The 27465-nt window shown below is 39.2% G+C and overlaps 1 protein-coding gene across 2 annotated transcripts in view; it reads left to right on the forward strand.

Moving 5' to 3' along the window:
* Positions 1 to 27465, forward strand: part of SLC49A4 (solute carrier family 49 member 4) — a 66968-nt gene that overhangs the window by 4139 nt on the left and 35364 nt on the right. Inside the window, exons 1-2 of one of the 2 annotated variants that reach the window (XM_048310030.1) lie at positions 16639 to 16860; positions 16956 to 17049. In XM_048310030.1, coding sequence (XP_048165987.1) covers positions 16785 to 16860; positions 16956 to 17049 — 170 coding nt within the window. In that variant the 5' untranslated portion in view covers positions 16639 to 16784. Of the gene's footprint in view, positions 1 to 16638; positions 16861 to 16955; positions 17050 to 27465 lie in introns of those variants that run through there. The other variant, XM_048310029.1, reaches the window with a different exon arrangement.

A 27465-nucleotide genomic window follows, 5' to 3' on the forward strand; every position in this document is an offset into this window, starting at 1 on the left:
TGGGAGGGATCCTTTGTGTGGAGTTCCAAGGGGTTTACTCCAAAAAGGGATCCAGGGACAAAGGACCCAGAGCACCAAGGGGTCCAGGGTTTTATAGGAGGGCATAACAGGGGCGGGCAGAGCATTGAGACCAATCAACTGAGGGCCAAGGGGTGGAGAGAACATGGGGTGATGTAACAGTAACCAATGGGGAAGGCGAGGGGAGGGACCAGGGAACCAAGAACCAATGGGGTGCTGAACAAGGGATAGGGAGTAAAAGGGGTGGTAGGTAGGCCAACAGGCCAACCAAAAGTGGATAATCTACATAATAGAGCAAGGGGCTGTGGGAACTGGCCGTGACCACGAAGGTGTCTTTAGACATCAGTGCTGGCCCACCAACGAACATCGACTGTCTTGGGGCTTTGTGGCTCCTTGGTCACTCCTGCGGTGTCCTCAACCACCGCAACACTTGTTCCTGCCTCCCAACTTTGTGGCTGAATGGAGACTTGTGCCAGCCCTTGAGCACCCTCGGGGGTTTCCGTCCTCCTTGGTTGGGTGCCGTATAAGGACAGCGGTGGCATCTCTCATGTTTCTTAGTCCTGTTCTGGGATGGGTGCATGTTGAAAGTCAGGAATTATATTTGCTTATGTCATATTTGAGTATGTGCCATCTTGGGTGGGTTTGAAAACTTTTTTTCTATGTGTAGGATTATAGGTGTTGTCTTGGTTGGTTTCTTAGTGAAGAAAGGTGAAAAGATGGAGGGTGCCATGGAGCTACATGTGTCTTATTTGGTGCATTTTCTTTAGCAATAGGATTAGAAAGTCCTTGTTTAAATTCTAATTATTTTTAGAGATTTAATAAGACTGAAATTAAATGGGAAATTACTTCAGTGTGCTATTGAATGGACCCTTGTTGTTTACATGATTAAAATTAGCTACAATTTGTCACATGATGCTTGAGTGTTTGTGTACGTTTTGTGCCTTGAGTGTTTCATTTCCTGAGAACTGTAAATACAAGCACACAGGACTGTTAGGATGTTTATATATCTAACTTGAAATCAAAAGCTTACATACTTCCCTGGATCTGGTTCACCAAGGGGGTTTTATTAAGTTCCTAGTTATAAGGTGAGACCTAGAAGCAATATATGTCAATCTTCATTATGTTCCCATATAAGCAAGAAGAGGCAATGAAGAATGAAATATTTTATGATAGTTTACATTAAACAAATTGAATAGAATAGTGATATTTTTCATTAATTTTTGGAATACAGTGAACACAGTTTATATTGAGTTTGAAGATGAGACATTACTTGTAAAAGTGGAATGTAATCTATTTCTTGGTCCTTTTTTATAAAATTCTTTGTGCTTACATGGGTTGCATGGACAATCTTAGTAACTTTATTTTGCTGAAATTAAATTTACACAGCAATGTTATTCTAGTGATTACATTATGAAGGAGAGAGAAAACTTCAATAATCAGATTCTGGTTTTAATCAAGATTGGCTTGTCTGTTGACATCATGAAAGTTTTTATTTTTATGAGTAGTTATTCGTTTCCTGAATATCAACCTTTTTATTTTATTGCTGTCTCCTAAATCATGCATCTTGGTTTCCTTCTCTGAGACGTTTGATAGTTCTTTCTGTTCCACCTGGGAATTTTGAGATTAAATCCTTTAATGCAGTCTGACAAAACTGTCATGAATATTGAGTACAAGCACTAAATCGGACCTTACTAATATAAAAATGTCTTAATAACTGTTCTCCATATAAAATAAACTACACATGATGGATAAACAGAATTGTGCATGGCAGCTTTCATGTTTGGAGTTCCTGGATTGTCACTTGGTGCTGAAAGTATGTAAGTGCTGGTTTTGCTTTCAGGGGATCTTTAGATACCTCTGCCTCACATCTAGGGTCACTGGGACAGAAGGGAGGTGACTCCAAGTGAACTTGTTTTCCCCTGAGATTTTAGTCTAGGAAGTGTTTGTTAAATGCTTTTGGGTTTATTTTGAGAGATGTCAAAGTGGGTACAGAGAGGAAGCAGGTTGTTGTTCCAGAAGTCGGTGAAAACATGAATGGCCAAGTGAATCCAGCAGGTGGGAAAGATTTTCTTAAGTGTTTCCGTTGTGCTTGGCATTTCAGAGTCCTTCTCTGTCATTCAGGCTTTTGGACAATGTAAATATAAATTGGAGCGTGTTACTAATAACATAGAAGAATTGCCGCAAGTGTAGTTGCTGATGGGTTCCACTGTTGATATAGATGGATTATGTGAAGTACTTCCATGGCGGCACTCACAAGAAAATGGGAGTTTTTGATGGAATTATTCATAGTTCTGTCATGTCACAGGTGCTTAACAGAAGGATGAAATAGGTGACTTGTGAAGCTTGAAAGTCTGAGAATTTTCACCTTTGGCAAAGAAATGCATTTTCATATCTTTTTGGTCATGATCTCAAAAACAGACTTTTCTCAGATTCATGACTGCAAGATGAGTGCCCAGTATTTTGAAATGACCAATTTGATAATTCACGTGCTAAGTTCAAGCATGAGTCTAAGCTAAAAACATCAGTAAGACTTGGCGTAAGCCTGTAAGACTTTAATATAACTTAGTGACATAAAGCCAAAAGGATTTACACACTTCAACAACAGAAAAAGTTTTTAGGCATTGTGACTTTGGTAGGTTAGTACAGCCTACAAGAAATACCCATGGGAAAACTTGGTGATACAAAAATGTGAGTAGGATGGCAAGGGAGCAAGTAAGAAAGGGAAGTGTGATGCAGAGATGAGAGAGTAGTCTCATCATAAACAGCTGATTCTGCTTAGTATTTATGGTGTTAGGATCCAGTTGTTACGATTATTAGAGAGATGCCTCTGCCCAAATTAAGGTGCAAAGGAGACCATATGTCCAAGTCCATAGTACAGATTTTATTTAACAGTAAATGTGAGGTAGAGAGAGATAGGGAGTGACAGAGAGATAGAGTAGAAAGGTATCACCAACCATGGATCCAGACAACATCTGGTTGATCCTCTTCTGGTTTTCTCACTGGGGGGTTTCACCATTTATACATTTTAGCAAACAAAGGAATAATTTGGCTACACAGGGGTTTTTTTTTATTTTATTGGTTAAATGATTCCCTCTCTTCCAATGCTAATTAGTCCCATGCTCGGTCTTTCTCTTCTTTTGAGTTGGTGGGCTTCCCATCTTAAATGGGTGGGCTATGGCCTCCACCTACTGGACGCAGTCAGAGCTGATTTTCAGCCCAGTTGCTGAGTAGGCTTTTCCTGTGGATTCTTTGTGTTCATTACCAGTGCTCCCCCAGCTTGTTTATCTCTTCCTAGTCTGAGATAATCGGAAAATGGTACCACCTTTATCTTATCTCAAGTTCCCATCAGGTGGCATAACTTACTGTCCAAATTTCCAGGAATTCATGGAGGCATATTCAAGGGGGAAGGGCACAATGGGGTGGTCACAGATGAGCAGTTGCTTCTTTATACAGTTTGCCATAGTGGGCAAAGTCCTTTGGTGATCTTAAAAGTTTTTCAGGCCATTATGACCTTTAAGCCTCTTAAAAATGGCAAAGGTTTTAACTCCAACAAGAGCAGCAAGAAGCTCTTTTGGATTGAATGAAAGTTAAATCTGAACTTAGTGCTTCAGCTAAGAAAGGAGTGGGGGGAGAATGCATTGACTCATAAGAAGTGAAAGGTGCATGTATTTGGTGAAAATGCAAGTGGTTGATGTACTTGAGCCAAATACAAAAGAAGTTTGAAAGAAAATTACCTGCTTTACTCCAGTCTGTCTCTCTCATCCTGTAGACATCTACTGCATGCTATTAATGATGCATATTTCATTATCTTGTAAGCGATACTGATCCACACCTATCAAATTCTGTGAAAGTGATTAATTTTCCTAAGCTAACAAATCTTGGAAGAAATGAGATGAAGTGTTGCTTTTCATGTGGAGAGATGAAAGAAGCAATTAGAGAGCTGAATATAGGTAAAATCCCACTAGAGCAGATATTTGATCAGCTTGGTTTTACAAAATTTATTTTGATGAGTGCTGGTGTGCCTATTTGTATAGACATACTTTTCCTCTATATCATCAGAAGAAAAGAAAAAGGAAGACTGAACCAAACTGGGCTTTTGTTGCTATATTTTATGTACTGTGGCTACATGAATGTCCACGAAGTGAGGCTCATTAGAGAATTGATTGGCCCACCCTCCTTGGGGTCGGGCATGCTGCAAAAGACCACTTGATACGCAGTCATTAGCAACACAGAGTGCTTTAATTGCAAGCTGATGGGTTGCATTAACTTGATGCTGCTATGATTCATAGCAATGCTATCTTGATTCTGAGTAGCAATCCTCATACCTCCTGCTGGGCCAGGTTGAGTTGAAAAGCATCAATCATGGCTGTAGATAGATGTCCTGTACTGGAGCTAGGTCTTTCTGTTGGGTGGGATTCCACCCCAGCTCTGATTGCTGCTGTGTTTCCATACATTCTGTTTATGCTGCTCTCCTTTATGCAACTGCTGTGCCCTTTTCACTCTTCACACAGGTCTTTGCAGGGGTGCTGGGGCAGCTGTTTAAACACTACGTGCTGAAGCATATCAGGAAGCTGCATGCTTGATTTGAAAGAACTTTTCCATGATGGGAAGTAAAATAATTACATTTGCATATAGCTTATGTGGCAATAATAATGGCCATGTTATCTGGGGATAACGCTCTTCTGAGGCTTTGGTGCACTGCACGTACAAGCACAGTGAGCATGGGGTGATGGCCATAAACTAAAACACAGGAAGTTCCACCTCAACATGAGGAAGAACTTTATGTTGTGGGTGGCAGAGCACTGTAACAGGCTGCTCAGGAGTGTCATGGAGTCATGTCTCCTCGCTGGAGACACTCACTATCCATCTGGATGCAATCCTGTGTAGCCTGCTTCAGGTGACCCTCAGCCTTGGCAGAGGGGTTGGACTAGAGGATCTCCAGAGGCCTCTTCCAACCCTAACAACTTTGTGATTCTGTATGTAAATTGATACACCATGATGTTGTGAAATTGATGAATAGGGAAATCATTTACCAGTGTAAAATATGATCCCTTGCTTTTTTTTATGCAGCTGCTAACACAAGCAGAATTAAAGCGCTGAAGCATCCCTGAACTGGATCAAGACAGACAGGAAGATATTTTGTTAGTATCTAACTGTTAATAACAGTAGCTTTTAGAAGTTGACTACAAAGGGTATAATGCCAGGGTAGCTGTGCACTGATACCTATCTCCTGTGTTGTATGCTCATGTATTTTTACTGTTCCTCATAACCTTCTCTTGACCCAAGTTCTTTCTAATGACTGCTTCTTCTCTACTTCCTACCTCACCTGTGTTGTGGTATGCCCATCTTGTCCTCCTGTTTTCCTCTGTTCTCCACTCCTCTTGGTTGTTGAGGAGTAGGAGAGGTTGAATGCAAGAAGCTCAAAGGGCTCAAAGGAATGAGAAAAGCCCATGGATAGATGAGAAGGGGAGAGTATGGAGCAAGGTAGTGGGTGAAGTATGGGAGGCACAGATGCAGAAATAAGATCTGGAGCCAGAGAGCAAGAAGTGCATGGAATGGGCAAGGTGGAGGAACGAGTTGAGCAGGAGGCACAGGGAGATGGATATTGCAAGAGGCAGTAGGAAATGAGACTGAGGTAGCCAGCAGCAAATGGGGAGGGGGCAGATGCCTGCACTGCACTGTAGGTCAGCAGCGTGGCTTTTGTGAACTGCCTTGAGAGGCGCTTTTAAAACCAGGAGTTGGGAATCTTTTGGGACACAATTGACCTTTTTGCCTCTCTTATCTCCAACAAGGTCCCAGTGTTTGGCCTCTTCACACTCTGAATTCTGCCTGGCAGTGTCTCTTGTCAGCCAGAGGATGAATTGACCCTTCCTTCATCCCTGCCTCTCTGGAGGTGTCCCGGGCCACAGCCGCCTGCTCCCTGAAGGGCTCTCTGGGTGCTGCTGACGCAGAGGAGGGTGGCTGTTCCTTCTTGTGTGGCTTTGGTGGTGACGGATGTCTGTCCTCGTGATGGAGGCACCAGTGGGATGCAGAAGAGGTTGGGGCCCCTCTGGCTGGTATCTCTGCCCTTCTGGGAAGCCTTGTGGAATGGGACAAAAAGTGCTAAAATACTATTTTGTTTTCCATTGCCTTGCTGCATTTTAAAAACATTGACATTTTGCCAGTCTCCTTTCTTCTGGGAGTTTTTAATAGTGTGGCAGCCATGCTACATAAAGGTAGCTGGTACTAACTTTCATAATGTGAATGACAATAGTAATTTCGCTCTTATCAAAGTCCCCTGGGCTTTCTCATAGATTTTTATTATGGAAGTAGTAAAGTACATAGGAAAGTTGTATTGCATTCATTTTGCTAGCTGTATGTTTATACTGTATTTATAATTCCAAGCTATTAGTTTAGAATTCTATTAAAGAGAAAGAAGAGTAGATCAGCTGTTGTTCTGCAAAAGCTGAATCTATTTCCTTTAAAGAAAACGGAGTTTTTTCTTCAAAGAATTAACATGATACTTATTTTTTTCTCTCAGAAAAAGCTAAGTATGAACAAAGAAAGACCATTTTCCTTTGGTAATGCTGAACTAACCCTGCTTTACTGATTTCTGAGTTCCAGTAAAAGCATTACACAACTGCATAAACTAAACAATTTTTATTCATTATTTTCAGCAGATGTTGTTTTTAGGAATTAGTTTCATATTATGTTTTAGGTGTGAAAGACAAGTCTGAAGCAAACACAAAATGAGGTTCATTACTTGTTAATGAAGTTTGGATATTTTCTGCATTGCTGATTTTTCACATGTGCATTTTTTGTTCTGGTAAGAAATGCTTTGCTTGTGGGAAAGGAGCTATGTCAAACAGGGATATTTGCCTGCCTTTTCAGACTGATGAAACAGTGCATAACACAGGTCCTGAAATAATCTTCCCTGTTGTGAAAATTTGTAGTCTGATATTGTCAAATAAAAATATTTGGATTATATAAAATACTTGTTTAAAGACACCCAAACCCCCAAAACCATGGTCAGTGCTGAGAAGAGTAGAAGTAAATTGAAGAAATATGATGTTTTGGCAGTTGTTTCATTATTTTACAAATTTTCTTGGAGAGTATTTGATTTCTCCCAGTGGCAGCATGGTATAGCCTTAACTGAGCAGACCAAGGACCTGACACAAATTTAAGAAGTTTTTTAGTTGTACCTATATTATTATATATTCCCAGGGCCAGGGAAATTGTGGCTTGCCCTGCCTTTCTCCTAATGGTGTCATTCAGAGCTATTCCATCACTTCCTGCCGTAATTTCGTTTTTTTGGTGCTTCTCGCATGCATGTGCTATTGTGGCTCTGTAGCTGTGCTGTTGCTGTTAATTGTGCTGCAGGAGCTTGTGATCAATGCTCCAACTTCTTCAAAAGCTGTAAATTAAGCTTTCTCATGCAGATTTTTAGTAGAGCGGACTTTTTAGATTTTTCCTGTTTTGAGAGCTGGAGAACTGTGACTCAGCCAGAGTGTTCTGAAAGTGAGAGGTCTTCTGCTTTTTGCAAAGAATGCTGGTCTTTTTCTGGAATACAGGATGTCAAGTGTAACTGCAGTTAGAAACATTTTTGGTTTTCTTCTTCATTTTTTGATGAGAGCCATTCCTTTTGAATACTTGAGAAAGGTGGTGGTGTTATAGTTTTAATTAATCACATGAACCTAAAGAATTTATCAAGAACCATAAAAAATATGATGGGTTTAGGACTCATTATAGTGCTGCAAAAGATGTCTGTTGGAATGAACTATGTACCCTAAATAGTGCTTGATGCATTTTAATGCTAAAGTAACACTGAAACTGTTCACACAGAGAAAATTTGAAAGCTCACTCCAGTGACCTTTCATATAAGTCACAAGACCTGCATGGATATTACATCAGTGAAGCTCTTCCAGCTCTTTATTTCCCCCACTTGCAGCAGGAATAATAAAAAGGAGAAATCTTGCACTAAGTGTCCTGCTTAGCGGATGCACTAGGCAGTATTTAATGGAGCTGCCAATCCTTGCTGCATGGTTGCTTCTTGATACTCTGCTGAGGCAAAGCAAAATGTCGCTGTACTTTTTAAAAAGTAAGGCTCCATTGAGTGGTGCGAGCAAGTATCACCAAGAAAACAACAGAACATCTTCCCTGGTAGATGTGTGTCATAGAGATTGTTTTTGCTCTCTGTTGCCACAGGTAAGGCTCTGTAGTTAGTGGTGTGGTAATTGAGCCTGCTGTGCAATTGGGAGTCCTTGAAAGGAGTGGAAAGAGAAAAGAAAGTGCTTCCCTCCCCTTGTGTGGTGCTGTAAGGGCTTAAGTTGTTGGTGTTCATTCAGGAATACAACAGGGAGAGCTAGAGTGAAAGCATCTTGTCTTGTGCTTTCTGTCAACTCGTTAATGACATCCCTACTTTAGCTTCAGAATTAATGAGGAGCTTTAGCCCCCGACTGCATTATTGGATATTTTGGTGATTGCTCTACATCTCTCTGTATGTACACATTAGGACGTCCCACTATGTAGATTTAATTTTATCAAATGGCAAAGATGGATTTAATGATTCACCTGAATCTTCATGTTTTATTAGATATTGATATTGAGAGTAGAAAGCAGCTACCTGTGGTAAGAGAAGAAAGAACAACTCATACAAGTGTTGTTAATGTCACAGATTTAATAAGCACTCAAATAGCTCTTTTTTGTTGTGTCCCAGCACTGCACTCACCTCAGGTGAAGAGAACACCTGATTTAACAGACTTTCTAATATTAACGGTGAGATTGGCTCCTGTTTCCCTGTGTTCATAGCCTGAATAAACAAGGCAGAGGGCAGGGGGAAGAGAGAAAGGGGAAGCAGAAGAGAAATGGCCTGCCCGATTTCATAAGGCAGGTCCTGCTGCCCCAGGCTAGTGCTCTCTTCTCTCAGAGATGCTCTGCAACCATTTAGAGAGGTTCATTGCACTTGGATTAGTTCCAGATAAAATGGATGCTTTCTCCAGTAAAATGTATAATAACAATAATTGGCTAAAATAATTGGTCTCCTTTGAAGTCAAGAAACGTGTTATTAAACAATAGGAGATATTCTAGTAAAGGGTCTATAACTGATTCTAAAATCATCATTTTGATCTTCAGGCAAATACCATTCAGCTGAGCACTTTGTTTATCTGTTCAGGCAAAATGTCAGTCTCTGGATTGCTGAATAGAATTTGCAACACTTGTATAAACTTGCAGTGCAGATTTCTAATTTACATGTTTTTCCATTTTTTCCCATTGTTGATGTTAAACTGTGAGGATGCTTCAAAATCCTTCAGTGCCACATGGAAGAAAGCTTCATTAGTTGTGAACTACCTTTTTATATATCCGAAAGCTTAGATAAGGCCTGTTCAGTTCTTAAAAACAGGACTATTTTATTTACAGTACCAGACTTTTAGATTGCTGCACAAACTCTCAAATACTTGCTTTGTATTTACAGGTGTAGTGTGTCACCAACAATGGTTAAATCTGTGGTTGTGCAGCCAACTCTGTAAAGAACTTGAGTCATTAAGTCTGTGATAACTAAATGTAGAGGAGTAGAGAGCAGGAGAATTAAGCGATACTTTCCTTGATTTATTTTTAGAGATTGATTATGTGCTTGCCTACTACGCTGGGATAATGTTAAAACAGAGTAAGTCCATTGTTCACATGGGTTTGGCCTCATCCATGCAAATGAGATGAAAGCACCCTGCAGCCTCTTGATGTGGTTGTTTGAGCTTGTTGTTCTTTCTAACAGGTGCAGTCAAGTTCTTGTATCTAGAGTAAACAGAAGAATAAGGACTTTAATGTGCTTTAATGAATGTTGGGGAGGGGTGTGTGTGGAAAAGAATAAAAATAACTTAAAAACAGGAACAGTATTTACAATACAAATCAGAAGTGAGCAGTGCAATTGGAGTGTGTACTTAAGTGTCTTGGTTTCCTTACAGTCGGGGTGCACATAAAGAAAGATGCAGCAGTTCAGGAATTGTGGAGTGTTTGTGTGATTGTCATAATAACTCTCAATTGCATTCTATTTAGTTTTGTTTCTCAGAATTATATCCTGTCAGCTTCCGTATCTGTTTTATATGTATTCAGTCATTTCCCTCAAGATGAGTGTCTTCTCTGTGAAACACTTGACTGGATAAATTTTGTACTTTGAGTCTCTGAGCTATATTGAGGTTTTCTACAAGATTCTTAACTAGCCTCAGAATTTGGGAGGGATACTCTCCTTACAAGGATGCACATGACTATGTTTGTGCAGAGAATGCATGTTCTTCATCTGAGAGGAGCACTGGAAAAAAGAAAGGGTGTGTATTGGCCCTCATGCTTTCAGTTTGCACACTGCCTCGCTGTGTCTGTCCCACAAGCAGCAGATATGACTTTATCTTTGGGTCAGATCTGTTTGTTGGCACCTGTCTGTCTTCCTGATTTGGCAGGGACTTCCCTGTGGGTTCCCCCCATCAGTGGTGATGGGGGGAATATTCTGAGATATTGGCTCTACTGAATTTCTGACCCTGATGAGAAAGCTTATCCAAATCATAGGAACTGTTTTACTTCAGCTTGTTGTGTTTGTGTACAGAGTTAGTTTCCTCAAATTTAAATTTTGCAAGTAAATCAATTTCTATAGAAATGTCCAACTCCTGCTGATAGCCTTGCTGTTAACTGGACAGCAATTGCTGACAGATTCTGTTGCAACAGCTGCAAGATACTATAAAGAGAAATTGCCCCTCTGAAGATCATTACCTCCTACATCTACATTTCAGGAAGTTTCTAGTATGTTTCATCTGGTCATCTCAATCTGCCAACTGTTTATGTCAGACAGAAATTGGAGCAATGTCTGGTGGAATCAGCCCTGCAACTCTCCACTGAAAGGTGGAACTGGGATGTGTTATGGATTAGAACAGGAAAATATCTCCTTGTGCCCTAGACAAGACTGCGGGTTAAAATGTAGCTCTGGGTTTAATTTATTTCAGACAGGTTCTGTGTGATAGAGCTTGGTTCTTTCATTTTGATGCCAGAAGGATGCTGTCACCTGTCTTGCAGAATGTTTGAGTTGGCTTCATTTTCAATCAGGAAAAAAAAAAAACAGGTCCTAAATCTTTCCAGTTGAAATTTGGATGCTGTCTTGGCAGTGCCACATAAAGCCAGGGGAATGAATGGACGCACTTGGCTTCAGCTTGTTTTAAAAACAGAGGTTTGGAATGGGGCAGTAACAGAAGCATCAGCATCAAGTAGCCAGAGAGAAAGGGAGGTCCAGGTTGTGCTTAATAGCACCCAACGATAGAAGCAGCAATTAATAGCACCAATGATATATTGGCCACCAAACCAGGATTAGAGCATGGTGCTGATGGTGCTGATAACACCATGGCTGTGAGTTCAGTCCCTGTATGGGCCGTGGTGGTGGGTTCAATCACTGTATGGGCCATTCACTTAAGAGTTGGACTCAGTCCTTGTGGGTCCCTTCCACCTCAGAATTATCTGTGAATCTGTAATTTTGGATTAGCTACGTATGACCTGGTAGTTGTTCTCTCTTGCATGCAGTGTTGGTATTTGGTTCCCAGTTTTTATTGATGCTCTTCTTGAGAATGTATTTATTTTCCATTGAGTTTCCAAACACAATTTATGCCACTCTGCAATCAAGTGCCTTTGTGGAATTTGAGGCAGGCCCAATATACTGACTTTTCAAGTTTGTTCCATATGTTAGCAGAAAGATTGGGACCACATCTCAGCTACAAAGTATTTTTACATCAGTGAAAAGGTTCTTTTCTTTTGAAAATTGTATTGCTTGATGCAAGGACGCCTCTTCTGAAAGAGGATTGCCACTTATCCTCCTTAATGACTATAGTCAATTTGGCAAAGAGCAGGCACAATGCAAGTTTTATTTGCCGTGTTTAGTAGAAAGCCAATTTTTTTTGGTATTTCAATAATGGCAAAGATAATTGATGTTATGAGAGTAAATGTTGCAGCTATTAGTATAATTTTGCTAGAATTACATTCAAAATCCAAAGATTTCTGGAGGATGGTGAGTGTATGCAATGCTTTCAGGATTCCCTGATAAAGGGAGCTGTTTAATTAAGCCTTTTTTAAATTATAGCTAAATGTATAGGCATGTATTAAGAGGGACAAAAGCAGACCCATCATATGAATCAGAGAATTAGCATCCAGTAAAGAAACCCATTTAAAAAAGAATGTTTGAGCAATAAGAAGGGCATTTAAACAAGACATAAAAAAAGTCCAAAGAAAAATTGTGGAAGACTTGGAGCTCAGTACTTTGCTTACTGAACCCAAATGTAAAAATTCTTTTTTTAGGTTAAATTTCGTAGAAGGAAGCATGCAGGAACAGGGGTTTGTTTTGTCAAGAAAGGCAAAACAAGAATGTCTTTGAATTTGCTTTAAATTGGGAGGAAAAGCACAATTTAACAGTGAATTGTTGGAACAGCTGTTGCAATTGATGAGTTTTTAATATCCTGGTGTGTGTGGACCAAGACAGAATTTTACATTTTATTTTCTCTTAGCTAGATATGTTTTAGTCAAAATGATAGGGAAGTTAAGCAAATGCTTTCAGTTCAATGTCAGAAGGGACCATTCGCCTTTTCATCCTGGTCTTTAAAAACTGTGAAAAAATGCAGCAGGCTGATGTCACTTGTTTCTACTCAGAGCCTTGTTGTACTTGGTATTTGTGAGAACCACTTTTAGTATCTACAGGGGAAGTTGGAAAACCCCTCAAATGTTACTGCATCTAAGAGCAGGTGTGTGATCTGTGTGAGGGAAATCACTGCTGCCGTGCCCGGAGAAGGGCTGGATCCAGCAGCCTTTCCTCTGGCCAAACTTCCATTAAATAAAAGGAGAAAGGTGAAAACTTGTCTGTTCTGCCCATCTGACTGGGATTTCCCCTAGGATGAATGCTTCGTTGTAGGGAGGAAACCACACTCAAACAATGTCTGCCATGTATGATGCTCTGAGCTAGGAGGGGCTGCTTGCGGTGCTCTCTAGCAGTAGTGGGGAACCAAGGGAGCTGCTGTGCTGGGCTCAGGTGGGCGATGCACAGGAACGAGTCAATCACATTCTCCTTGTGAATGCCAGGCTGTAATGTATAAATTGTTGGAATGAGGACTTCATTGTAGCCATACAACATCTTTTGTTAAATTTCTTATTAAACTGAGCATAGTAATTCACTCATTGGGTTAAAGTCAGTAATGTGGGGGGTGGGGGAATGCATTTTCTTTTCATATACTTTGAAAAGCATCTTGAAAGTAAGGCATGCTGGAGGAGTTGTGGGAGATCAGCACCAATGTAGTGGATGCTCTCGCTTGATGTTGCTGTGAGGGAGCTGAAGAGCAGCTGGGTGCCACTGGCAGCCGCTCCCCCACATGCCAGCATGGTGGGGTTCTGCTTGCGCTCTGTGTTGGGCTGTGGGTGGTGGGGGATTGTGGCTTGAGAGTTTGTTAAATCTCTGATAGTAGTTGGAGTTTGAAGACAGTTGTTTTAAAAAGAATTGCAAATGCAGCATTGACTGCTGAAGTCATAAAGCAGATGGTGTTACGAGCCACAGGAGGGTTAAACAGTTGAACAATATTGACTGTTACACTCATAAATGATAATTAATATGTGTTTTTTATTACTGACTCAATTTCTGCTGCTTGCTTGGACTTTTCTGTTGCTATCAGTGAGGTTTGGCTGTTCTGAATGAGGCCGCAGTTTGCTCAAGAGTCACTGCCACCTATGGGGCCCAGAAACCTCCTGCAAGAACGGGATGGGAATGAGCAGCTAAGAAGACAAAGCGTAAAGAACACGCAACTTCACCCATTGGCAGAAAATCTTGTTTAAAGGAATTTCCTCCCCTTCTAGCCCTTCAGAAACCACGGATAGAAAGGGATAGAAACTGAATGATGGATTTTAAGAAGCTGTACCCTCCTTCCTCCCTCCCTCCAATTACTGCTTGCATTTACAGGGTAGAATTAATGAAGTTAATTACATCTACACAAAATCTCTTGGTTGAGTGAATTACTTAGATCTTTTAAAATAGAGACATAATTTTCTGCAGGGTTCACAGACTGTTTTTCAAGCTTGGTTGGTTACTTTGGTTTATAGTCCCCATGATGCATGGTTGCTATCTTAAGCACTCTGGGGTGAACCTTTTAGAGTAATACAAGATGTCAAATTCAGTGTCAGGACAACTGCAGTGTTCAAAACAAAAATACTGAGATAAATAAAAAGACTGGTTTCTAACAAAGATGAAAAAGAGGTAAAATGTAAAGCAAAACAACAGGCAGAGGTTCTTAGAGGGTAAAACTATATTGTGTAATTAGCAAAGAAAATGTCTAATATGCTGCTTGTCTGGCAGTTGTTTGTTCATCCTGGTGTCATCATTTTCAACATGCAGCATTAACCGAAGGAATTTTCAGGGGTATGCTTACATGTTAAGGTGGAAACAGAAAAAAAGGACAGAGAATAATCTGTGCAATCAAAACATTTAAAAGGGACACCTTACAGTAAGTAATATTCAAGATTAGGACTTCAAAGAATGGAGAGATCAGGCATACATGATTTTGAGGCTTTAACAGATAATTTTACTTTAAAACTACCTGACATGTGAGGTTGACATTAAAGTTAAGCTTAGATTTAGGGCTGGAGGCAAACTTCAGCATCTAATTAATTTTTCACCAAATTACATGTTGGGGGTTTTTTTAAGGAAATTTTTGTGCAGATTTAATTTAGAACTTTCTTGCTTTTTTTGCTTTAGGGATTTAAAAAAAATAAGAAATCAAATAGAAGGTTTTTATATGGAAACAATAATTTTGTTTCTTGTGGTGATTGAAACTTAAATTTCTGTTTCTCATTTACTGCTGTGTCCTGGGCTTGCCCCTGGCTTGTACCTTAAGCAGCGCCCCATGAGCAGCACTTTCCATGCTGTCCTTGTCTCTAGAAAGGCAGAACACACCGTGTTTCGTGAAATGTTGTTCAAAAAGATCCTAGTTTGCATGGAAAGTAAGGTGATGTGTACATTACTAGAGTTTTCCTGAAACGTTTCGATAGCATTTCCTAATGGAAAACTTCAGGTTTTTCAGATCAAAGATTTGTATTTCAATCCTCCATCAATAAAATTCCAATCCTTACTGCATACAGATTTTCATTATACACAAAAGGAGTGCTAACAAAGATTCATTTCCAAGAAGAAAAGGCAAAAGCATCATGTATGCAATCCAGATACAAGAAATTGCCCCCGCAGCATAGACAATATGGTAATGTGGACTTAAGTGTGGCATGAAGACTCAGGTGGCCCAGTAAACATAAGAACCTGAAGGTTTTGAACAGCCATATTAAGTGGGCATTTATTTAGGGCTTTCTGAACACACTAGAAAAACCAGTTTAACAGCAGCATTTGCTGGTTGACCACAGAGTGAAGCAACTAAGTCAGGGAGGCATTAGGAAATCTTCCCAGGAAAGAAATATTTTTGGCTGATGATACTTCTCCTGGGCATTAGGGTTGTGAGGTGTCCTTCGGAGTCACATCACTGCAGCTGGCATTCCTTCTGTTAATGACTGAGCCTTACCAAAGGAAGTCAGACTTCCAGTTCAGAAAACCTGTAACTTAACTTACTAACTTAATTTTGTTTGGGTTGTCTTGGGCTATGCTGATTGAGAGAGAAACTTGTCTTAGGTTTGGTTTGTGCAGTGTCCAGCTCCAGGAGTTGCATACCCATGAGTGAGGTTCACTATGAGCTGTCACAATATGAGCAAAATTATGTCTCATCAGTAAAATTACATTTTAGTAAAATACGTGGAGACAAAATATTTAATGCAACTATTAGTTGAATTGTACTGTTTACAGGTGTCACAGAGGGAGCACTCCTCTGAAAATGGGCAGTTTTAGAAAGAATCAAGGTATTTTGTTTGATAGGTGACTTATCATAAGACAGGTTCTTTCACCATCTGTATTTTCGATAATTACTAGTTTTATCTAAATGTTAGAGATACTCCGTGTTTGTCATCATTAATGATTTTTATTATATTCTACTAGGGACATGGAAGCCCTTTATTTTCTATTTATTGCTGTGAAATTATTTCAAAATTTACAGCTTCACAGATGCAGATTCTCTCTGTGGTTTTTAATTGTGCATATTTATGATTTTGGTGTTTTGCAAGATTCTGGAGCTTAAGCCCCTCAGCTGTCACTGTTTGCTGCTGATGGAAACACCTTAGCAGCAGCAAACAACTGCTGGCAAAAGGAATTGCAGCACTAAGATAAGGTTGTTTCTAATCTAAGTGCTTCTCAGTTGAAAATCGCATGAGGAAAAAACATATTCAAGGAATCAGTCAATTGTGGCTTTTTTCTAATGTATGATATTTACAACCTCTGACAATTTGAGCTGAGAGCAGCAAAAATCTACCCTAATTGCAAGGACTGCAAAAAAATACTCACACTTTTTCCCCCCTGAATAAATGGTTGTTTCTTTGGGCTGAAATGTGTGTCTGCATTATGAAAGAAAACAATAACAGTGCTGTGTCTGTGCTCATTAAGTGGTTGGAGAAGAATGAACAAGTCCAGATTTTTCTTTGTGTCTGCCTAGATTTCAGATGACGCAGTAGAGCATGTTCCCCGATGCCTCTAATTCTAAAGGGAATAGTGTACTTTACGACGATACTTTTGTTACCACTTTTCACTTTCAAGAATGTCTGTAAAGATTTTGGATACACTCCTGTGCATTACTATGCCAGGAGTAAGCCTTTGTGATTCTGGAGTGTAAGTGTAGAAAATAACTCAGGATTTCATAATGTGTCTAGAATTCATATCAGCACCAAAGTGCTTATGGTTTGAAAGAAATATGTGTTATTTCTGTGAGACTGCATGTAAGTATGTATATATATATATATATATTTAAGCAATGTTTCTTTTGCAACATTACTGACTTAACTTGTAAAATACTGTTGTGTTTTCATCTTAGGTCTGAGGGTAACAGTGTTACTAACATCATCCCTCATGGTCTTGGGAGCTGGCCTGAGATGTGTTCCAGTTTCAGACCTAGAAATTAGGAAGAAGTAAGTGAATTAATTATTTTTAATATACATATTTTATTCTTTCTGCTAATGTAATTTTTGTTGCTACTACAAAGAAATGTTAGTGCAGATTTTCTGTATGAAGTTGATATGCCAAATGTTTGTTGTGTGGCCATGGTTTTACATGCTTCTTCATGTCTTAAATGGGTTTTTCTAGTCCTTCTTCTCCATAGTATCTGAAGATCAGAAAGCCCTTTACAAGCTTGAGTTAATTAAGCCTCACCCCATCCTGCATAACTAATACTAATCTGCTTTGCAAATAAGGAACCAGAGATTTAGAGAAATTCAGAAACTGGCCCAAGATCACACAGAGAGTCATGCCTCAAACCCCAAAAATAAGTAATTTGTATGCAAATGTTAAATAATTAGTTCATTTTCTCATATCAAATGTATGGCATCATGCCGTGAGACAGATGAATTTGTGCAAAATGGCTTTTTTCATGTAGTCTCTTCCAGTCCATGTTCCAAAGTAGCTTTGTACTTCTTCTGCAGTGAAATGATTGTCTACTGTACATATGCACCTTAAGAATTTGTGATAGAAACAGACTCCTTCCTAAAAATCCCACAAACCAAACAATTCAATTGTTCCATCAGCATATCCTGAATCTGGGGATCCTCAGTAAGTACAGGAGTAGGGCTTATTTTGTACAGCCAGGGAATATGGATCACTCGTTGTTCACGTAACTTTCTTTCACCTCTTAGTGCGAAGGAGGTGGGAGTATGGAGGCATTACTACTCTTTCCTGCTACTTTAAAAAAGCAGTAGCACTGGTTCTTTGCTAATTATGCTTGCATAATATGTAAACAGTAAGAAAAGCTCTTAAAAATAAAGTGTTTTATGTGGGTTGGGTTTTTTCCCCCTCGAATTCTAGTCAGCTTGAATTCTACCAGGCAGTCCTGGTATTACTTAAGCAAGTTATTTGGGTTTGGGTTTTTTGTTTTCTTTTATTTTTTTCTGTTAGTATTGCTTAAGCTGAAAATCAGCTTGGAAGCCTTTTAAGCTGAGAAAGAAAATGTTTGGTGTGAAGTTGAAAGCTGATGACTGGGTACCATGGGTAAAACAAAGAAAGAGGTTCAGAGAGAGAACTGAGTATGTAAAAAACGCATTAATTGTAAAACTAGCCCCCATAAGTAAACTAAGAGCAGTGTGTCAGGTAGGGGGAATGCAATTTCTTAGGTGTCTAATGAGCATATAACAAAGCACTCAAGGTGCTCCTTATGTTGGTTGCCCAGTGTTGCCCATTTTCACAGGGTGTTCAAGGACTCTGTTAGCAGGGCAGGCTGAGCTAACCGTATTGTGCTACCCTTCACAGTGACCCTTTTGAGGAAAAGTACTGTTTGGGTGGCCAGGGAGAGTTGTCCTCATTTTACCCTTGGTCTACATTTTCTTGAAATGTCAAGGGGTGCTCGACTTTCAGTTTGTTCATTCTCATCAGTCTTGGGTTAAATATCAATAGCTTTTAAATGGGACAGATGACTTCAATGCAATGAAATGCGGTATTTTATGTAGCTTTTCATTTATGGTGTGTGCCAGAAGACATGTGCTGCCCTAGGCTTTACCAAAACAAGGATGAAGACTGTAAATAACTGAGAAGATGAAAATTCCCAAGTGAGATGTGAGGTATCATTTGGGGAATGCAAAGGAGAGTTTCCACAAATTCTTAGCACCTTTAAACAAGGTTTTCCAGCATAGCTGCAGCAAGGAGGTCTAGGAAAACAATGAAATACATAACTAAGGAAAAACATTCAAGGAACAACTTCTTCAACTAGAAAAAGAAAGGCTTTGGACTCTATAGAGTCTGATGAGTGAGATGCATAAAACATGATGTTAAAATTTATTGAAAACTATATAGGGAAAAAAAGAGTATGAACAGAATCCTGATGGAAAAGGTTAATAATTTCATATATTCATGCTGTGTAAATATGTATCATCTCCAGCTGAAACTGATAAATTTGCCTACTTATCCTACTCCCAAAAAAGAAATTTTCAAGAACTGTAGCTCTACATGAGGAAGTAGCTTGATCTTTTACTCAGTTTGATTAAAAATCTACCAAGAATTAATTATGGCCAACTGTGTGAAGCAAAAGAATGGTTTTCAGTGAAGTTTCTTGAGACTTTGTAAATAATTGTACAGACTGTGTGACCTTATACCATGCAACTTGCATTGTTTGGAGGGCTAAGGCTTAAGGCCAGTTCTCATCCGTTATTTGAAGCGTGATACCAGATAAAATAATATTTTTGAGATGAGCATTACTGCTTAATGCATTAGCCACAACTGGCTGAGTACTAAATAATGCACTTATTCTGAGTGTGTATATGCATTAATAGAACAATTTGAATGTTACAGAGCCTGTCAGAGGGACAAGATCACACACAAGCTAATTGGAAGCATTTCAGAAGCCAGTGTAACTGGAATTTCTTTAAATGCTTTTGCGTGTTTTGTAGTGTGTTCCTTCAGTCTGTGAGTAATCTGTGGGAATATGCCGAAGATTTCCATGGGACAATTCTGTCAGAGCTAATATACATAAAATTAAAAGCATGTTCATGAGGTTTGTAAGGTTCAGGTTGGGGGTTTTGTACTTTGTAGCAGTCTCTGCTCCCTAAGCTCTTGTGATTTAACATAAAGGAGAGCTGCTAAAGCCCACCACCTATCAGAGCAGTCATAGACGTAAGGAAATCACTGTTAAGACTGACATTTAATCCTGGCTGCTTTATGCTCCTTATCTCAAGCAGACCTGTAATATCCAAGTGTATTCTTAAGGCCCTTTCCAGTCTATAATTATTCTTTTGGTTATAGTGTGTAGTATCAGACTAAGGTCATCTCCAGTCCTCTGAGTCGTGTTTTTAAACATAGACCTTAACCTCTCTTTTCAGTACATTTGATGCCTCTGCATATGAGGGAAAATTCAAGTTGCACATTTCAGTGTGTCTCTTGAAGCAGCTGTGAATTTTCTATGGTAAATTTTTTTTCTCTGCCAGTGTGTGACCTAAAACTATACTGGAAATCCATGCCATAAAGAGCTGCATAAATTCAGTGCAGGCTGAAGTGGGAGTAGATGGGGAAAATGTTGAAGTGTGAACTTGCATGTCAGATGGAGGATCCATCCTTTACATGGACTAATAGAGTCTGTCTCATGTACATATGCTTTTACCTGTTTTCCTCCCCAGCCCAGTAACCTGTGGGGTTAATGAGTCTATCATACAGACAAGGACGTTAAAAAGAATTTTTCTTATGTACCATGAGCTTCTGGGTTTGTCAAATGTGCCAGATATGTGACAGTAAATTTGACTTCTAAAAATAAACCCCCAAACTATTATTCCTTTCTAAATATTGTGAAAACTTCATTTGCCACACCTATTTTTTTAGTTCACAGTTAATATACATTATATAGAACATAAAAGAAAAAAAGATGTTATCAAATTGTACCTTTCCTGGATCATCTTCCCTTCTCTGGAGGTTACAAGAACATCACTAATGCTTTTTTGCCTGTGTTTTGTCCAGTCCTTTCCTTTCTGACTCCTGCTTGTCACTGAGTAAATACTTTCATTGAACTCTTTTAGGATTTGGTTATTTTATCCTGAACATTAACATTACTGGGATGCATTTTTTAATTGATTAAATCAGAGTTGGTTTTTTCCCTCCACATAGCACTTCATATTTACCTTGTATTCTGTGTTTAGGAATAGGTTTACATACATCTTAGTTCTTAAATCTAGGCAAAAACCTGTATGAGCTGAAATGTGTAAAAAAGAAGGAAATAAAATGATGAAATCAGCCCACAGCTGTAAATCTTTGGCTTTTAAGACTGATTGTGTGATGTAAGACTTCTTAAAATGTTTTGAAAGACAGGATAATTAAAGACATGGAAGTAAAGGATGTAACATAATTTGTCATTTGTATTGAACACATTAATTAAGCAATTTGTTAGAACCTGTTATGCTGTGGGCTGGTAGGGTTTGTCCTTCACATTAGATTTCACAACAGAGAAGTAGTTATTGAGGACCTTGAATCATGGCAGTGAGAGGATACTCCTTGGCAGTAAATGCCATTAAAATGTTTGTTGGGAACCCAACAAAATAGCGCAGAGGATTACAGTGGAAACAGAGTGGTTGTTTACACAGTCATTTATTGGAGACACACCAATAGCTGGTAGATTCTGTAATTGCGTCTTTTTGTTAGTATTACCAGTTCTTGGAATTTTGAATCTTTTTCTTACTCTTGAGATACATTGCTGTGAACTCATTTTTTTCTGCCCTGTATTTGTATTACCACATCTTTGGTACATTTTGGTTCTATTACAGAGTTGCAACGTAGTTTGTATTTTACTCTTGTTAGATTTACTCTTTAACAATTCCACATTTTTACTTTTTTCATCCCTGAAAGCCTGAAGAATTACACAGGATCATCTCATTATTTGTCTTTTCTGATCCTAAGGCTGCCATAAGCTACCATTCTTATGCATGAAAAATGCAAAGGGGCACCTCGGAAGAGGTAATTTCAGTAAAGGAAAGACATACTAGGATTCCCATATTCCCTGGGAATACTGAACACACTTCTGTGCTCAAAAACTCCCAACCAACCCAAAGTGGAGCATCTGTGGAGAAGAGGAATTAAAGTGTTCTAGGGAATGAGAAGAGCCTGTTAGGAGAGGATGGCAGACAAATCAGCCTGTAAGAAATAAAGACAGAGTGTGCTGAGTGTTTTGTGCTCCCTACCTCACTGGGGAAGAGCAATGAAAAAGGGATTTAATCTAAAGCAGGGGTCTGGGAGTAGAAAGGTGAATAAACATACTTGTTTGTGTGTTGTAGCTCAGCAAGCCGAGGGGGAAAACATTAAGATTGAGCACTTGCCTGGTGCTGATGGTGCTGGTTTGTGCTGCAGTGCTGGGGAACGGCTGAGCTGGGTTAATTCTTGGGATCAGAAAAAGAGGAAAGTGGGGAAAAAAGGAAGCAGGTCATTCCTGAGTAAGTTCACATGGGGAATACATATTTTTTATGCTCCTGTAACTTAACAGTTTATCTTGTTTTTATTACCTCCACCAGCTTCATCTTGTACACAGGGTATTTATTTTTTAACCTCTGCTCCAAAGCATTTCTTTTACATGAAAGGTCCTGTGAGTTGTTCTTACGTGGTGATGATTTTTCCAGCTTTGCTTATTTGTTCATGGTAGTGGGGGATGATTTAGTGTCCCTCTGGCTGCCCAGTGGTCCCACCTGCCAGTGCTCAAGCTGCGTGTCCTGTGTTGCAGCAGCAGCCCCTGATCAGTGCCACCACTCCGGAGGCAGCCAAGTTGGCTTCTTCAGCTGGAGCAGCTTTAGTGGAAAAAGGAGATGACTTGACAGTTCTGGTCATAAACACACTGTTCCTTTTGCTCCTGTGCTGGACTTTGGCCATGGCACTGTGGGTGTCATCTACCAGCGACCAGCGTGGCTGCTGAATTAGCAATTTACAGACCCTGTGTAAATTCTTGGAGTACTGAATCCAGTACATTAAAGAAACTCAGAAAGGGCTTGGTATTGCGGCAGTATTTAGTGGGCAGCACTTCTACAAGGCCTCAGCCAGTGTAAGCCTATGCTGGAAGGGAAGAGAATTTATATTCTCTGTGGGATATTTAGCTTCATCTCATATAATGGCAGGTGGTATCCTTAACTGTAGAATGCTTTTAATTTTTTAATTATACTGAGCTCTTTGCTTTAGTTTGTGACTCATATTATGTTGGCTAATTTCTGTCCTTAAAGAATTCATATTAATTGAATTTGTATTGAAGTTGCTGCATTATAATCAAAACACTCTCTTGCTCTTTCACTCGCTTAAGAAAAATTATTCAGGAATATTTAAATACGTCTTGTTTATCCCATTCCTTAATTTGCTGCATCTCCTGTGCACTCCTACTCTTTTACTAAAAAAATCCTACTTAGGACCTCTTTTGTACTAAGTAATCTTAATCAGCTTTCTCCCACAGCAGCCCCAATAGCAGCCAGTCCTGGTGCACGTCCCTGATAATTTTTTTTCTGTATGTTTTGCTTCATTAGCCCATAGTGTAATTGCCTACTTTGTGTTTACAGTGTTGCTTACTTTGCGTCTTTTCATATTTGATGAGCATGTCCACTGTTAATGTTGCTTTAAATATTTCTTCTTTTAGTAATTGGTTTGTGGAGTGGGTTAGTTTTAAAACAAAAACAAGAAAACAGAACTTATAATAAAAAAACCATCAGCTTTGACTTTATCTGTCCTTATCCATGAAACCTGGATAAAGGGAAGAATGCCCCCACACACAGTTGTGTGACAGGTGTGATGGCTGCACAGTAACCTGGTGTGAGGATGCAAGGAAATTTGTCACCACAGTGCCAGGGGGTCTCACTGTACACCCACCTCATCCCTTTCCTCTGTCAGGATGTCTGATGGAGACCTCAAGGGTCTTGGCCTGAGATTGCTGCTTCCTCACCTTGCAAATCCTTGTCTCTCTCGGCAGGCTCTCAGGAATAAATTTTGGAGTAACTGGTTTTCCAGTCCTTTAAATTTAATCCCAAAACTCACTGTCTTTCAGACCATTGTAAATGCATTTGCTGTTTTAAGTGTGGGAGAAGAGACATGAGGCTGGGATGCCTGGGAAATGCTGTGGTCCCTTCCAAGTCTGCTTCCATAATAGTCTGACTGACTGTGCTGAGGCCATGGTTCATACAGAGGTGAAACATGAGCCTAATTCCTGATGAAAATGGCTAAATGTGCATTTTTAAAGTTTTTCTCTTTTCTTTTTCACTCTGTTGCTGGAGATAATGTACCACACAGTGACTCAAGCTTTCTGCTTGTAATAATATTTCTTACTGGTGAGGGAAAAACCAGCTTTAAATTATTCCACATATCAATGGCTGCATGCATCAAAAACAAGCTAAAAAATGCTAATGACCTCAACGCATGAATATCTGGAAGGCAGAAAGCTTTTGTAGTATAAATGTATCGTTTAATGAAAATATTGAAAGTATATTTCCATGAAATTCATCTATCAGAATGTTATTTTTAATAGACGAATTCATTGCTTTACCCAGAGGTGTTTTTCTTGTCAGTCTTTTTCCAGACATAGAGTGTTACTGTGCTCTCTTTGGGGTATAAACAAAACAGCATTTGCATTGGTTCTCCCCATACTCTATAGCAATGAATTGCAGTAAAACATGAATTTGACCTCCCTAATTCTCTTTGCTTTAAAAGTGCCTGAAAAAGTTCCACTTACTAGGAGGTTCTTTTGTTGTATTTATTTTTGTGAGTTTAAAGAAAAAGCTCTATCCACTTCTAGTAGGTTGATTGTGAAAAATCAGAAGTGATTCTTGATGAAACTGGTGTTGGTTCCCTCTGAGGTATAATCAATCTCCTAATACATAATGTGGGTAACTCCAGGCCTTTTCATATGCCTTTTCCTGGGCAAGCAATGTGCATCATACGTCAGTGCAGGCATTCTAGAGTAGGAGGTATTTGCTTGCTTTGTTGCCATGTAGTGACACTAAATTCAACAGCACTTCAAAAGTTCTCTGAATTCCTCCTGTGGAAGGGTCTCTTTCATTTGCTTCCAGGAGTTTCCACAATGAGCTAATCACTACATAAACCTATTTGTCTTACAAATTAGCAGGAGTTGAACAATCCACTTGTTTCAGTGAATTAAATTGACAGGCATGTGAAAGAAGTATTAGCCATCCATTTCTATAAAACATTAACTTCTTTATCTAGAATTGCTTTTTGCGTTGTTAGGATCAGCAGTTCATGTACTAAACTTTTCCATAGTAAGTGGCACACTACAGCGCTGTCTTCCTGCAGAATAAGCACTCTCAGTGACTTCATTGCTCCTCACACTTTGCCCAACAGTGGCAAAACAGATTTACAGTTTATTTTTGTTGTATTTGCACAGAATTTGAATAGTGACTAAGTGGTCAATTCTCATGGCAGTGAGTGGGAAAAGCATGGTAAAGGTTTCATGAAAAAAACCTGCACCAGAATCACATCTTCTCAGGGCTCTTGAAATGAGCTCTACTCCCTCCTAAGATGCAAAGGAATTGAATTTCCCACTTGGCTGGGGTCACTGTGTTCAGAGAGTCAAAGCAACAGCCTGGGGTTGACAGCCCTGCTCTTTACTGTGTTGTCTGCCAAAGAAAAGGTGAAAATGCTTTTTCCATACCGTGAATCAGTTAAAATACTGATCCAACTTCTCCAGTCTTAGCCTTCCCAGAAAAAGTTCAGTTTACATGTCTTAGATCTGAGCTTTGGATACTTATTTTAGTGTTGTGGGTTTTAAATCCGTTGTATTAAAAGTAATTTTTTTGGGTAAGTACTTTTCCCTCCACTGTTGCCTTTTTTTCCCCATCTGAGTACAGAAACTAATGAGATTTTCTTTCATTTAAAATTCTCCTAAGTCCAGGCATTAGACACACAGTGGTAAAAACACTAAATGTCTGGATTTTTCACCTAGAAAAAGCATTTATGTAACACACAGCTTTTAGATAGCTTAACAAATCCAGTACCTGATGTGGCTGCGACCATGCATGCAAAGTTTCAACTTTTACAAGGAGAAAAAGAAAAATAAAGCCAACTGTAAATGGAAGTGCTTTCCCATCTTAACTGTATGGTATTATCATCAATCACTAGAACCTTTTTCCTGTATTATCTCACTTTTATCATACCCAGTTGGCTCAGTGATACTGTAATTTCAGCATTTACAGTGTTACATGGTTTTCTTTGTTGCTGCCTGCTAGGATATTGCAACAGTGACTGCAAGAAGTGAATAAGGCAGGTATAACCAGGTCAGTTCCTGATAGTAATATGAAGTCTTCTCAGGGAAGTGGTGAAAACCATATAATTAAAGTTATTTATAGTGTGACTTGGTAAAAAAATTGGGAAAGAGATGACAGTATAGTACAATAAGTGTTTTTCTACTCTAATTTCTATTGCTGTATTTGAACCATCCCTTGTACTATATTTTTGCAGTTCAGAGGCCAATTTAGGAACAAAAGTGATCTTTATTTTGTGCAAAAGTATGTGTGTGTATCTGTGGTTTTTTTAGATAGATAGATGCATAATGTAAATGTGTAAGTTACTCATTACTGTGATGCTCTGGCATGTGATATTTCACACTACCATTTACTAACAGTCCCCAAATAATTTTGTTTTGTTTTGTTTTTCTTTAAAAGGGCTCATAAAGGGCTCCTGTTCAATTGCAAGTTACAAGTTTGGCAGAGCACATAAATTCATTAGCAGAGAGGTCAAGTGTGCAAAAACCTTGACATATCAAAATGAGTCCTGACCTGGCTTCTGAGGCAGTTAGAAACAAGATATTTTGGTAGATGTTTACTTCCCCACTTTTGCTTTAAGCTACAGTCATCAGTTATTTTGGAAGTTGAGGATGAATTTCTGGTGCAACTTTTTTGCAATTTTCTCTTTCATGATTGTGATTAAAATGCCTTCTACTCATGTTACTTTCTGTCATTTGACCTCAATAGCTTTCTACTTTTTGATACCTGAAAATAATTAAATGATGGCTGGATAAATAACACATCTGAAAACAGAGCTGGATAAATAACAGATGAACATTACACTCGATAGTGTAATGAGACTGAAAAATGTTTTTCCATCTGGGTAGGATCCTGAGCTAAACTTGTCTTTTCATCCCTTTCCTCAGGAAACAGAAAACTTGTTGTGCAGAATGAAATTGGAATAGTGACAGGGAAAATGCAGTTCCTCTTTGCACCTTTTCAGTAGCAGAAACAAGAAGAAAATCAGGGGATAACAGAAACAAACCTCTCTTGGTCTTGGAGCAATTTTTAGCACTGATGGTATATGAGAGGAAACTCATGAGCTGCGAGACCAAAATCTAGTGCAGTGCTGATAAGATGTTGTAACAAACAGCAAAAAGCCGCCAATACTATTGTGTTCATATTTCTCTGTCAGGTGGAGCAGCTGCTACATACATCTCCCAGAGCAGCAGCTTAGTAAATGCTGTGAATTACATTTTGAATCTCTCGTCCCTGCCTCTCTGGGGAAATGAGTTAAGGATGTGCAGAAGAACCATGCAAATAATCTTTTTCTCAGGAAAAAGTAGCTTAATTCAAACCAGTATCGAAAAAGAGATAAAATAAGGTTTAGGCTGTTACCATATGCAGAGATATTTGGGGTAGTAGTCTGTATATTGATGGCAATTTAGTCTGAAAATAGTGTTTATTAACTCAAATATGTTAGACTTGAGAAATTAAACAATATGAAGATAGAGATGCTCTACCCTGGATGATAATGTCAGGCTTTGTAAATGCCAAAAATGCAGGTGGAAAGGCAAATCTGTGGGAACAGAGAGCAAACTAGCCAGGACAAGGCTGGAGAGAGAGCAGCCAGGAAAACACCAATAGAAGACACCTTGAGAG

Source organism: Corvus hawaiiensis, chromosome 7 (genome assembly GCF_020740725.1).
Source record: "Corvus hawaiiensis isolate bCorHaw1 chromosome 7, bCorHaw1.pri.cur, whole genome shotgun sequence".
Taxonomy (NCBI): domain Eukaryota; kingdom Metazoa; phylum Chordata; class Aves; order Passeriformes; family Corvidae; genus Corvus; species Corvus hawaiiensis.